The sequence below is a fragment of the Lynx canadensis genome, chromosome B4 (genome assembly GCF_007474595.2).
Source record: "Lynx canadensis isolate LIC74 chromosome B4, mLynCan4.pri.v2, whole genome shotgun sequence".
Taxonomy (NCBI): Eukaryota; Metazoa; Chordata; class Mammalia; order Carnivora; family Felidae; genus Lynx; species Lynx canadensis.
This window is the reverse complement of record NC_044309.1, coordinates 95,795,587-95,810,926: the sequence shown is the minus strand read 5'-3', so window position 1 is coordinate 95,810,926 and position 15,340 is coordinate 95,795,587. Positions and strand designations below refer to the sequence as shown.

Sequence of the window (15,340 nt, the reverse complement as noted above, 5' to 3'; positions counted from 1 at the left end):
ATTTTTCACAACAATAATTTTAGTTTCAATTAAATCTTCAAAATAAACTACCCATTTCATTCTGAAATATGTCAGGACATGCACTGAAATTGATAACCTTACTTTCTGCAATTAGATCCACATTGTCAGTGTGAATCTATATCTGCACAAGTTCAACACAGAGGAGCATATTCAATTAAGGCCATCTGTGTTAGCGATAATATCTGAAAAGTGGCTGTTACAATCCAGCCACAAATAAAAGAAAAAAGGGAAAGGGAGGAAGGAAGGGAAAAAGAAAGAGACAAAGAGAGAAAGGAGGGAAGGAAGGAAGGAAGGAAGGAAGGAAGGAAGGAAGGAAGGAAAACTAGCTAATCATTAGAAGCAAAGAGTAAAATCTGAGAAACTGAACATGATTAATACTTCATTAGCCATTCAAGATATTGTAATACAGGACTAAGTGATGACTATTAGCCCTATTGGTTAAAGACAAAAAATGGCAGATTTCAGAACTTGGATGGATCACATTGTCAGAAATACAGAATAAAAAAGCTGGGAACTTTCACGTAAAAGACAAAGTGAAGTTAGGTTGTACTTTTTTGTGTTCTTTATACGCAAACGAAGACTTGAGCAAACAGAGATGTTTCTCCCTGGAAAGTAGTAAGTTGGTACAATCAGACCAGGCTCATGAAACTGAGTTTCTCACGTAACTGAGAAAAGTACATTGGATATGTACCCAGTGAACAGGGACTTGTCACTCTCTTCCTCTGATTTCCCTACCAGCTTTATTTTTACATGTTTCACATTTTCACATTGCCTCACTCACCAGATTTTTATATCATGGAAATGAATATTTTATTATATGACTTGAAAGAGAAAAAGTTCATGCAGACATTGGCATTTGACAGTATGTTTAGTCATTAAAGGCTCAAATGCCACAGCACTCTCACACAACATCTGCCTTATCCTCACCACATAACACACAGATCTTATCTATTTAAGTAGAATTTTTTATACAAAAGGGTCATACATTAACCATAACTCTGAGTTCTTTGTTTTCCTTCTAGCAGTTCATTATGACTTCAAAATTCCTCAGTGTAATATCTCATCCAAATATTCATGATATTTAGATGTTAAAAAATCTATTTACATGTTTGGTCTCCTTTCTGCAAATTGATTTAAATAGTTCTATAAAACTTACCCCGATTACTTTTCAACACTTTTACCACTAATAATGCACTGTACAATACAACCTTCTGGCACATGTTTGGAGCTACAACGTTAGAACAGAACTTTCTATGACACAGACTGAATTGTAATTGGTTTGATGAACTCTGAGGTTATAATAATGAAATAGTATTTAATATTTCAAATCACTAGGAATCTGAATAGATTTTTCTGTTCATTGTCTTTTTTATTAAATCGCATGACTATTACCTCAAATCAGGATCTAAAATCCCACAAAATGTTTCCTTTTTTATTCTGTTAGTATTTCAATACAAAAACTATCTTAAATACTGAAGCAAGTGGTATATTGCTTTCATTACTCCATCAATTAAAATGGGGGGGGGGAATGGGGTAATGAGGAAAGCAGGAAAACTTTTGAAAGGAACCAGACTTTCTTTTATTCCAATAATCAGCACCTATAGGCAAGAATAGAAAACATTACTTCTGTGTTTAAAAAAAAAACAAGCTTTGTAGATGGTTAGAGGTATAGGAGACACAATAATCTTGCGGGAATCACAGAAATCTATTTAATTTCTTCTCTCTGTTCCTACTCATAATAAATGGCCTTTCAAAATTCTACACACTCTGTTTAGTTGTAGATATAAGACATTGGTTCCTACAACCTATTGTTCCTGATGTTCAGGAACTTCTCTACTTTCTACTTATAAACTTTGAGGAAAGGAAGTTGAGAACATAGCGATCAATATACCCACTTTATGGAGAGAGAAGAAAGACTGAAGGCAGACAGCAGGGAAGCAGGGTATACAGATGATAGAGGAACAAGTTGAGGCGTGTGTGCTTGGTCTATATCAGGTGTCCCTGTGGCAAGGATAAAATGATGGCTACCTTAGAAAACACTCCTCTAGAGTGCCAGCTACTCAGTACTCACTGTTAAGCTGCCAAGTATCTGATGCTCTTCAGGCACTGCTGAATCCAGAGAAAACCCTCTCCTTGCCCAGTATTTACTGGAAAACATCATCATTGCCGGCTGCATGGATCCCGATGTAATTTTCTTTCTCTGCAGCAGGGGGGACTAGAGGGGCAGTTAGCAGCGCTGGAGGAGACAGAGCGGAAGGGGAGTAAGATAGACGGCTGCTCCAGGCTCTGTCCACAACCCTGGTGCTGACGAAAGAGCAATGAGAATCGTCCCCTCCCCAGGCTCCTTTATATGAGTGACTGGGGACTGATGGAAGGCTGATTAGAAAGAAACTCATTTCTGGCTGCCGATGGCCACGATCAGATTACAGACCTGAAGGCTGGGGTTATCTGTGCTCCTGTCGTGGTTTGTTTCATAGGTCGAACAGTCGTTTGGGTGTGGGTGGTGGAGAACAATACATAATGGGGATGTTATTTGTAAAAGAAAACATCTGTTCCCTGAGGTTAGCTCTCATCTCTCAAACCTGCTACTGGCAAGCTAACCTCAGACTTTAGGTGACTATGAGTTCAAAGGCTTTGGGCTTTCTTTCCAAAAGGAAAAAAAAAATTTTTTTAGAAAGATCAGCACTGCTGAATCCTTAAGCCATTTTATTTTGTGTTGTTTTCTGATCTGATGTGTTACAACTGTATGTGTGTGATGGCTTTCATAAAAGGCACTGCTTCCCAATCCTACGATGCCGCTGTGTGGTGATATTCAGGCAATTGTATTGTAAAGGATATGTAAGGCTTTGATTTAGCCACATATGTGGTTGAGACACTAACCCTAGAATCTTCTCCACTTTGTGAGAAGGAAAAGGAAAATAAATGCCTATATATCAGTCATTCCTTTGATGCTATTGACGGTTTCTGAATTTTTCCTCTCCACTTGTAACTAGATCAAATCCAACAATTTGAAATGTATAGATCAATTGAAGTACTTACTATTCAAACTTTAGTAAGTGATAATCACCATGTCACAGGAAAATATTATCAATCTCCTAAAGGCTGGAAGACTCTTCACCAGATACGCTTATTTGACTGCAAAACTAAACAAAACCTGGGGCTGGTGCTGCTTCTCTGTACAGAAAACAAGATGAAAAATTTTCAAAACAGAAATGGATGAACTAGTATTAACTGGATATTAATTGTTTCTGGAATCTTCATGGAACATAATTATTATTTGACCTAATTTTGGAAATATTATTTGGCATGGATTTCCTCCAAAAATCAGCTCTCACAAACTTATAGGAAGATGAAGTGTATTTTTTTAAGATTTTATTTTTAAATAATCTCTACACTCAACATGTACTTACAACTCCGAGAGCAAGAGTCATATGCTCTATGGACTGAACCAACCAGGCAGCCCCAGTAAGATGAAGTTTAAATACATTCATTGAGGTTTAGAATATAGGATTTTAAGATTTTCCAACACTGTCCTAAAACATTTCAGTAAAATCATGCTACTTCTTACTATTAAAAATATAAAATACATTGATTGAAGTAATAATAACAATAGCTAATATTAGTGAGTGCTTAGCATTTTCCAATTTCTATTCCAAGAATTTTTTTAGGTAAAAACATGTTTGATCATCACAACAACACTAGCAAGGCAGTAACTATTATTTCCATTTTATATAGGCAGAAACTGAGGCACAGAGAATTTAGGTAACTTGCCAAAAGGTTCATACAATTAGGGGCGCCTGGGTGGCGCAGCCGGTTAAGCGTCCGACTTCAGCCAGGTCACGATCTCGCGGTCGGTGAGTTCGAGCCCGGCGTCGGGCTCTGGGCTGATGGCTCGGAGCCTGGAGCCTGTTTCCGATTCTGTGTCTCCCTCTCTCTCTGCCCCTCCCCCGTTCATGCTCTGTCTCTCTCTGTCCCAAAAAAAATAAATAAACGTTGAAAAAAAAATTAAAAAAAAAAAAAGGTTCATACAATTAAAGAATGGCTGAGGCAGGATTTAAATTCAGGCAGTCTGCCTCCAAAATCCATGCTCTTACATTATATAGCCTCTTAGGTATTCCACACGAGGAAACCTAAGTAGGCTCAAGAGACCACACATACATAATTTCAGCTAGAACAGGGTTTGGGATGATGTGTAATTCAACAAAACTTCATTACGCAGACACTTTCTGTTAGGCATTGAAACTGAGTTCTGGCGATGCAAAGATGAATGAGATACAGTCCCTACCCTCAAGCAAATCACACATGAGCTGCAAGAAGCACACATGAAAATAAATAAGTGAAACAAATATATTGACTTATGAACAGAAGACATTAGGAGCACAAGAGACAGGGTGCTCAATGCTACCTTAGGAGAGTTGGAAGAGGCGCCTAGGAGGCACTGCCTGAGCTGAATATTTATTTATTTATTTATTTATTTATTTATTTATTTTATTTTTAATATATGAAAGTTATTGGCAAATTGGTTTCCATACAACACCCAAAAGATGCCCTCTTCAATGCCCATCACCTACCCTACCCTCCCTCCCACCCCCCATCAACCCTCAGTTTGTTCTCAGTTTTTAAGAGTCTCTTATGCTTTGGCTCTCTCCCACTCTAACCTCTTTTTTTCTTTTTCCTTCCCCTCCCCCATGGGTTTCTGTTAAGTTTCTCAGGATCCACATAAGACTGAAACCATATGGTATCTGTCTTTCTCTGAATGGCTTATTTCACTTAGCATCACACTCTCCAGTTCCATCCACGTTGCTACAAAGGGCCATATTTCATTCTTTCTCATTGCCACATAGTACTCCATTGTGTATATAAACCACAATTTCTTTATCCATTCATCAGCTGATGGACATTTAGGCTTTTTCCACAATTTGGCTATTGTTGAGAGTGCTACTATAAACATTGGGGTACAAGTTGGGCTGAATATTTAAAAGTGAGTATGTTCTGGGTGTCTACGCTAGAGAAATTAAAGCTTGTATTCAAACAAAAACCTTTACAGAGGTTCTGAAAACAGCCCAAATGTCCTTTGGTGGGTGAATGGATACATAAACTGTGGGACATTCATAAAATGGAATACTTGTTAGCAATAAAAAAGGAACGTAACTATTAATATACACAAACTGAATGAATCTGAAGGGCATTATGCCAAGTGGAAGAAGTCAGGCTTGAAAGACTGTGTATATTTATATGACGTTCATAAAAAGATAAAACTGTAGTGGGGGAGAACTGATCAGTGGTTGCCAGAGTTTATGGGTGGGGGAGGGTGTGACTCCAAAGGGATAGCAAGAGGGAGTTTGAGGGGGAATATTTTATATCCTCATTACGGTGTTGGCTACACTAATCTCTCCATGTCAAAATTCAAACTGCACAAGTTGATTTTACTATATGCTAATTTAAAAATAAAATTTTAAAAGCTTCAAAAAAAGTGTTTGTGTTTGTTAATCAGAATGGAATAGGAGATAGAAAGTAAGCTATTCACAATGAGATACCACCTCACACCAGTCAGAATGGCTAAACTTAACTCAGGCAACAACAGATGTTGGTGAGGGTGCGGAGAAAGAGGATCTCTTTTGCACTGCTGGTGGGAATGCAAACTGGTGCAACCGCTCTGGAAAACAGTAGGGAGGTTCCTCAAAAAATTAAAAATAGAACTACTCTATGGCCCAGGAATTGCACCACTAGGTGTTTACCCAAAAGATACAAAAATGCTGATTTGAAGGGGCACATGCACCCCAATATTTATAGCAGCACTATTGACAATAGCCAAATTATGGAAAGAGACCAAATATCCACCTACTGATGAATGGATAAAGAAAATGTGGTATGTATATACAATGGAATATTACTTGGTGATCAAAAAGAATGAAACCTTGCCATTTGCAATAATGTGGATGGAACTAGAGTGTATTACACTAAACGAAATAAGTCAGCCAGAGAAAGATAAATATCATATGATTTCACTCATGTGGAATTTAAGAAACACAACAGATGAACATAGGGGAAAGAAGGAAAAACAAGATAAAAAACAGAGAGGGAGGCAAACTATAAGAGACTCTTAAATACAGAGAACAGACTGAGAGTTGCTGGAGGGGTGTTGGGTGGGGGGAAGGGCTAAATGGGTGATGGGCATTACGGAGGCACTTGCTGGGATGAGCACTGGGCATTATATGTAAGTGATGAATCACTAAATTCTACTCCTGCACCCATTACTACACTATATGTTAACTAGCTTGGATTGAAATAAAAAAAAATTTTTAAAAAGAAAGCAGGTTATTCTAGGTAGAAAGAATTTAAGAAAATATACAGAGAATTGTTGTTGTTCAACAATGCTGGAGTATGGATTTGAGGCAAGGGTGCCCTGGGAGAGAGAAGGCTAAGGAGGAAAGCGGGGTCAAATTCTGCTAAAACTTGAATGGCATTCGGTGGGCTTTATGCTTTATCATCACCTTTTGCTGCAGGTGAAAGAGAACAATTAGAAGGGCGTTATGCAAGTTAATAGCATAACCACACTGGTATCTTAGACAAGAAGCAACTTGGAGGAGACTTCGAGACTGAAGGTATCCACCCCACACCACTTAGGGCTTGAAATAGTCTAACCAGTAGATGATGACCTGGATTAAGGCAATAGCATTAAGGATGCAATGGCAAAACCAGAGATGTTAAGGGATAAAATCCATCGAACATCTGTACTTGGATGTGAGAGCAGGGAAAAAAGGTGCCAGAATACCTTCTAAGTTTCTGACTTGAGGGACTGGGTTAATGACAGTGGCATACATTAATCTAGACCACACATAAATAATAGCAATTTAAGAGAAAAAAATTTTTAAGAGAGAGAGAGAGAGAGAGAGAGCAAGAGTGGGGGAAAGATGCCAAAGAAGAGAGAATCCCAAGCAGGCTCCACATTCACCACTGAGCCTGATGCAGGCAGGGCTCCATCCCATGACCCTGGGATCATGACATGAGCTGAAATCAAGAGTCAGACATTCAACCAACTGAGCCACCCAGGAACCCCTGTGTTTTACAATTTTTAAAAATGTTTTCATAATAACTAAATAAAACCCAAGAGAACCCAGGAACTAAACCATGGAAGATGCTCACAATTAAAGGTAGAGTGAAAAAGGGAAGCCATCAGGTAAGAAAATGATTAACAAGGTGAAACATGAAAGCTTAGGAAAGAGATAAGAAAGACTTGTGGTCAATAGTTTTAAATACTAAGGAAGAGGGGTGCCTGGGTGGCTCAGTTGGTTAAGCACCCGACTTCGGCTCAGGTCATGATCTCATGGTTTGTGGGTTCAAGCCCCGCGTCAGGCTCTGCACTGACAGTGTGAATCCTGCTTGGGATTGTCTCTCTCCTTCTCTCTCTGACCCTCCCCCATCTTGTGCTTCCTCTCTCTCTCAATAAATAAATAAACTTAAAAAAATAAATAAATTCGTAAATACTAAAGAGAAGAGGAAGGAAATGAGGACCAGAGGAAGACCACTAGATTTGGCTATGAAACTGTTGTTGGTGACTTTAAAGAGTGCAGTTTTAGCAAAAGAGAGAACATAAAACCCAGTTTACAGGAGTTAAAAGGAGTGTGGGTGCTGAAGTGCAGGCCACAGGTCTAGATCATCTATATAAGATATCAAAAGACACTTCCTAATTAAGAACATAGATTTAACTACTTCTGCTCCTTCCAGGAATCCAGCTAAAACAATAGTATAAGATTTCCATTCCTTTTTAAGGCACAAAAGAATAGCATAAATTCAAGAAACAACAGCAACAGAAAATGAGAAGCTGAAAGGAGATGAGTGATCGAAAATTTTGCAGACCCGAGAAAGCTAAATTTTAAGCTATCAAAGACTGAGAAGCAACTCAATTTATATTGTAGGTTCCCATAAAGACTCAAACACCTCTAGAAGAGGAAGCAAATGGAGGAGACTGGAAGAGAGTGGTCCAAATTCTGTTTAATTTCAAAATTTAACAAAGTTACAGTAATCGAATTGAGACTGTATAGGGAAAGCAAGAGGGACTTAACTCCCTTAAAGCCACTGGTCTGAGGTAAAAGTTAAGTTTCCATACGCTTAGAAACAAATACCTCTTTCTGGGAGAGAGAACAAATGAGAGATAACAGCCATTAATGGGAGTAATGGTTGTCAGAGCAAAATTAGAAGTAACAATTTAAAGCCTGCTTGCACAAGTATTTCTATTTTCCAGGAGCCCTAAAGAATGTTGACCACGAGGAAAGGTATCCTGTGATTGTCTTGTGTCTACTAATCAGTAATGACCACAAGATAATGACCATGGGACTGAAGGACGCTTCCCCACTCCCAGCCTTTCACTCTTTGGAAAAGTGCCTTTATAAGCCTTACATGTTACCCCTTTGGGGAGTGATATTCCTTTTTTTTTGTAGACTCCCTCATATACAAGCTATCTCTAATAAACTCTGCCTGCTTTCTTTCTCTCAAGTTCAGTGTTCATTTCTGTGACATTGAGACTCAAGAACCTGGTGCCGGGGCAACAAAATCAGTGCGGCACTGCAAAAGGATAGACTTACAGATAAATGGAAACGAATTTAGAGTCCAGAAATAAACCCTTTACATTTATGGTCAATTGATTTTCAACCAAAGTGCCAAGACAATTCAATGGGGAAAGGATAATCTTTTTAACAAATGTTAAAAAACTGTATCTTCATAACCTTGGGTGAGGTGATTGTTTCTCAGATATGATACCAAAAACATACTCAGAAGAAAAATAGATAAATAAGATTTCGTCAAAATGAAAAACTTTTGTTCTTCAAAGAACACAATCCAGAAAAATAAAAGACAGAAAAAATTAAAAGATAACCCACAGTTTAGGAGAAAATATTTGTAAATCAAGTATCTCATAGGAGACAGTGTCCCAAATATATAAGAAACTCTTATAACTCAACAATGAAAAGACAAATAAAGCAGTTTTTAAATGGGCAAAGGATTTGAATAGACATTTCCCCAAAGAGTATATGGCCAATAAGCACATGAAAAAAATGTCCAACATCATGTCATTAGAGAAATGCAAATCAAAAAACACAATTAGACACAATTTCGCAAACCACTAGTATGGTTGAAATTAAAAAGTCACATAAGTGTTGGAAGGAAGTGGGAAACTTGAAGTCCTCATACATTGCTGGTGGGATGGAAATATGGTACAGCCACTTTGGAAAAGTTTGGTAGTTTCTCAAAATGTTAAACATAGGGGCGCCTGGGTGGCGCAGTCGGTTAAGCGTCCGACTTCAGCCAGGTCACGATCTCGCGGTCCATGAGTTCGAGCCCCGCGTCGGGCTCTGGGCTGATGGCTCAGAGCCTGGAGCCTGTTTCCGATTCTGTGTCTCCCTCTCTCTCTGCCCCTCGCCCGTTCATGCTCTCTCTCTGTCCCAAAAATAAATAAACGTTGAAATAAAAAAATTTAAAAAAAAAAAAATGTTAAACATAGAGCTATCATATGACCCAGTGATTTTACTTCTAGGTATATGTCAGTAGCGTAGTCGCTTCAGAAAAATGTTTGATAGCTCCTCCAAAAGTTAAATCTAAAGTTACCCTATGACTCAGCAATCCCACTCTTAGGTACACCTCTAAGAAAAATGAAAACATACGTCCCCACAAAAACCTGTACATGGATGTTCACAGCAACATTACCCCAAATAGCCAAAAGTGGGAACAACTCAAGTATCAACTGATGAAAAGACAAAACATGGTATATACATAAATGGCAATGTAAAGGAATGAAGTACTGATATGTGTTATGGCATGAATAAACTTTGAAAACATGCTCAGTGAAGAAAGCCAGTCGCAAAAGACCACATATTTTATGATTCCATCTACATGAAATGTCTAGAAGAGGGCAAAAGAGAGGAAAAGGAGAGGCACAGGAAGTAGATTAGTGGTTGCTAAGGACTGGAAAGAGGGGTGGGGTAGGTAGGAATCACTACTAACAGGTGGAGCGTTTCTCTTCAGAATAATAAAATATTCTAAAATTAGATATGGGTGACAGTTGCAAAACTTTGTGAATATACTGAAAAACACTGAAGTGTTTTTAGAGAGTGAGTTTTACAGCATAAGAATTCTATTTTAATTTTAAATCTTTTCTTAAAGACACTCTATTTATTTTTTTAAATTTATTTTAAAGACACTATAAAGACCTATATTTTCTGCCCCTATTCTGCATAGCCAAGACACCTCCCTTCTTGCCCCCAGTAGATGAATGGAGCTTATTCTCTGGAGAGGGTAAAATAGACGGCCTCTGGACTGACAGGCACCAAAGTTGAGAATAGGGGTATCATCCTGAAAGGAGAGTGATTAAATGAACTGGATACAGAGACTCACAAACCTCAGAAGGCTGACAGCCAGGCATTTATCCTCCAGCTAGGCAAAGCCTAGAGCATCTGAACAAAATGAAGCAGTCAGATCACCCTACAGTGAAGCCCACAGTTGACAAGCCCCAATTTAAATATTTGGTAGAGAGTGTGGGGTTGGATTAGTGAGAATTATGTATAAGATCAGTAGGTGAAAAGCCTCGATAAGAATTAGCTCCTCACTGTATGTTAACTATACCAGAATTAATCTTTTTTTTTTTTTTTTAAGGAATTAGCTCTCAAAGGAAAATGAATGTTGTGGCTAAATTGCCTCAGCTAATTGCTTTGATCTAATCCATATTGCGGTATCAACTATATTGGCAGGTGGAAAGATACAGAATTTTGCATATGCATAGGGAGGACTGAGGGGAGGGGAAAGAGAGGTAAATCCGCATCTTCCAAGATGGGGAGTCAGTGGACAATGCCTAAAACTGAAAATTAAAGTAGTAGCAACACAAGCATATTATAGCATCAAGAGATATGGAAGTAAATTCCAAAAGAATTAGCTGAAAGCTGGAAATCTTGCCAACAGGGAAGAGAAATTAGAGAGTGGGGAGAAGGAAAAAGACAGTTTCTCGTAACAGCAAAACGTATGGAAACCATGTGCATATGTGACATTAATTACAAAAATTAAAAATTTTAGAAATAAATTATACTGCATCAAAATACAATGCTAACTAATTTGGACGTAAATTTTAAAAAATAAAAAATAAAATTAGAAAAAAATACAACACTAGTTTTGGATAACCCTGAGTTTAAATCTTTGCTGAGCCACTTACCTAGACATATTTGAGGACCTGTTACTTCATGTTTCTCAACCTCCATTTCTGTCATACAGGGTGATTAATATCTACATTTTATAGAGCTGTTATGTCAACTAAATGGGATGTGTTTATAGTGTTTATCACAGTGACTGATAGATATTAGATGCTCAAAGTGTTAGATATATCCCTATCCCTCATTGATTCTGAAACCAGAGGGATAGAAATTTGGCACTGGTTTATAATCTTTGGAGAAGACGTCCAAATGCAAAATATTACAAATGAAGAGGGCCATGTAATCATTAATGGCCATGTGACTAAAAAGTTAAGAAATAAGACAGGGTCTACAAAATTAGGGAAGTTTTATTTTAAGGACATCAGTGAGTCCTGAACAAAGGTATTTGTGATACCTATTGAGGCATTTGTGAAAACAAGAAAGAAATAATATAGGCCATCCTTTACTCAGCTGGAAAACGGAAGGACCTCCAGCCTGGGAGGCTTTTGACAATCAGGACAAAGATATAGAAAAAGGTGATATAAATAGACTAAGGAAACCAAGGAATATACATGGTTCACAATTGGAACAGACCAATCTTCCCACTCTATCAACTTTCCCCACCACACACACATACTTCCATTTTATAGGCAAAAGATGAGAGACCCTGAGGACTTCCTATTTTTCCCTTACCACTCACTCCAATCACTCTTGACATCAAGAGAAAGCTAAGCTTCAGAGATGCAGAGATATGTGTTGGGGGAAATGATAAAAAGAAATAAACTAAAAGTAAGAAAGAATTCTCCTGGCTACTCCCAAGGCAAATGGAGAAAGCAGGTATGAAGTTATTAAAGAATAGCTATGAAATGTGAGAGTATGGAAATAATTTAAAGAGAATCAATAATGATTATTTTGAAATTGGGAATCAACAAAAGTCTGATCTTGTCCTTAAATAATTTATTGTTCGGGTTTTAAGCCACTATTTCAGCCATTCAAGTTTATGTCACAAGCAAATTTGATACATGCCTTCTGTGCTTAAACTCATGTTGAATGAAGCAAAAGAAAAGGCTGAACTTGATAACACAAAACCAACCTAATTAGTTTGCTTGGCTTTTCTTCCCATTGACATCTGACTCCTACATCTTACAGGGTGAACTTCAGGCTCCATGGCAGGAATTGTTCACCATCATGACCCCACTCCTAGTTCCTCCAACTTCACCATATGAATACCATGCCAAAATAAATGTATACCATGTATGAAGTATTTCCTTGCTGCAGTAGTAATTTATCAATAAAAGGAAATGAAATAAGCCTGCCATGACTACGTTTTGGGAAGCTCAAGCAGGCCCCTCCATAACACCATTTTCAAGGTATTCACAAACCAACATCATGTACATAGTTAATGAAGTAGCTGTTTATCTGGTACTTTAAATATCTACAAAAGGATCCAAACAAATAAGGCAGCGGGATGAAAAAAAAGTCATAGGTTCAACTAAAACCTTAGAAAAATGTCAGTTTAACTTTTGAGTCTTCATCAAAATTGATTTTAATCATGATAGTCAATATGACTATGCTCACATTTCCACACAACACCACACAAGTGGCCTCCACCGCCTCAACCTATATTAGAACAGGTGAAGGTATTTATAACACAACGGACACGTATTTATTCCTTTCGGGTACCCCTAAATACTACAGAAAATATTATTTTGAGGGGGGGAAATATAAACAAAGATAAAGCTCTAAACTCTGCAAGAAGTTTGTCTCAACCGACCAGATATCTAAACAACATAATCTAAAATTAAATCACAAAGGACGATTTGCTGTCTGACTGAACCTACCTATGGTTGAAAAATAACCTAAAACAGCAACCCACCACCTTAGGCATCTATTTGTTCACTGATAAAATGTTCACTGTCAAATAAACACCATAATTTCCATACTACTAAAAAGGCTTACTGCTGATAGATAGGTTTTATGATTGTTTTTAATTTTTATGATTACTGTATTTGCTATATTGACCAAGAGGGGTTGGCTTGAGAATGATCAGACCTCATTAATAAGCAAAATATGAGAAATATGCTGGTGTTCCCTATCATGTTTTTATAACAACTTTCATAAAAGGAGACTGATAAAAGACCAGCACATTTAAGCAAAATTTGAAGAGGATAAAACTGAAGCACAAGGGAGATAGTGCTTTACTTTGGAGTCAGTAGTCAGTGTTTCAGATGAAACCAGAATACATGGTTCAAGACTTAAACTCAACATGACCTCAGTCAACAGGAAACAAACCATATGGTGTCCCAAGGCTGTTCCTGTAGGATACTATGTTTTGAGGGGGGAAAAAACAAACCACAGAGCTTTAAGATAAAAAAAGATGGCCTGTGTGATATTTGGTTGCCATCAGATAACAATGATAGCATTTATCAATGCTTAATCATGCCAGGCACCACATTAAACGTTTTGTATGTTTTCCATTTACTCCTCACAACTGGGGTATTATTTTTCACCTCCAGATGAGAAACAGAAGGCTCAGAGAGAACAGTTATGGTCACAAAACAAGGCAACTGAACCAGATCTCAAATCCATGACTGTCTGGCTACAGTTTCACTTTTCTGTTCCATATTCTTAAGTTCAGTGGACATTTTCTACTATGAACAATTGCATCAGTTTGACTGAATTTTTCCCCTGACATCTGACTCCCAGAACTTATGGGATAAACCCTATGTCCACATCATGAACCTTACAAAGCTTAAGATGATGAAAGCATCCACATCCTACCCCAAGCCACCTTGAACTACTTGAGGAAACAAATGCCTCAAGCAAGTTGCACTATTTGTCCAGAAGTACCCCATTAATTCATATTCTTTGTGTTTACATGGGTATGTAACTCTAAATTATGACCAAGACACTTTGAAATCAGTGATAAATAACAAGAAAAATAAGGTATGCAACACTCCCTAAGGATTTTAAAAGCAAGTTTAGGGGTGCCTGGGTGGCTCAGTCAGTTAAGCGTCCAACTTTGGCTCAGGTCATGATCTCACAGTTCGTGAGTTTGAGCTCCTCGCCTGGAGCCTCCTTTGGATTCTGTGTCTTTCTCTCTGTTCCTTTCCTGTTCGCCCTCTCTCTCTCAAAAATAAACACTTAAAAAAAAATTTTTTAAAGACAAAGTTTAACAAAGAATAGCATGTAATATATTTAAAATCCATAGTGATGCTGTCAGACAAGGTGAGAGCCCTTCAGACAAACTTGGGAATCTTAGAAAAGAGATTAAAATAAGAGGGATCCCCCTAGACCAAGGCCATGCCTTTCATGGATTCACTCTACTGTGAAACTATCCCATGATATGCTCAGCCACATGCAAAAGAATGAAACTGGACCATGATCTTACACAATACACAAAAACCAACTCAAAATGGTTAAGAAATGCTTACAATTGGGGCACCTGGGTGTTCAGCCAGTTAAGCATCCAACTGTTGGTTTCGGCTCAGGTCATGATCTCACAGTTCATGAGTTCCAGCCCCGCATAGGGCTCTGTGCTTATGGCACAGAGCCTGCTTGGGATCCTGTCTCCAATCTCTCTGACCCTCCCCCACTCACTCTCTGTCTCTCAAAAATAAAAAAGAAATGCTTACAATTATTGAGTCTTCATAGAATAAACTCCCACTCTTCTAAACTTACCTTTTTATGTCTATTTCTGAAATATAGAATTGAAAAGGGATATGGAAATGTCAGCAACCTGGTATGTGAAAAGCATTGCAAAATCAAATTTAGAGAGTGGCCAAAAGAAGCAGTAATTTCTGTGGCAACAAATCTCCTTTTCCCCCTACAATATGGTAATCGTATTACTTGGTATTTACCCCAAAAGTACAAAACACTAATTCGAAGGGACACATGCACCCCTACATTTATTGCACCATTATTTACAATAGCCAAGCTATGGAAACAGCCCAAGTGTCCATCCACCGATGAATGGGTAAAGATGTGGTGTGTATATATGTATATGGGTAAAGAAAATGTACTGTGTGTGTGTGTACACACACATGGGTTCAAACCCTGCATCAGGCTTTATGCTGACAGCACGTGTCCTGCTTGGAATTCTCTCTCCCTCTCTCTCTGCCCCTCCCCTGCTCATGCTCTCTCTC

General features: G+C 38.1%; 1 protein-coding gene across 2 annotated transcripts in view; it reads right to left on the bottom strand.

Annotated features, from left to right (window-relative positions):
• TPH2 (tryptophan hydroxylase 2) overlaps positions 1–2,197 on the bottom strand; it is a 103,580-nt gene extending 101,383 nt beyond the window's left edge. The window contains exon 1 of one of the 2 annotated variants that reach the window (XM_032593750.1): positions 2,092–2,197. In XM_032593750.1, the coding sequence (XP_032449641.1) occupies positions 2,092–2,197 (106 nt within the window). The remainder of the gene's footprint in view (positions 1–2,091) is intronic. The other variant, XM_030321662.1, reaches the window with a different exon arrangement.
• Between the last annotated feature and the right edge of the window lie 13,143 nt (positions 2,198–15,340).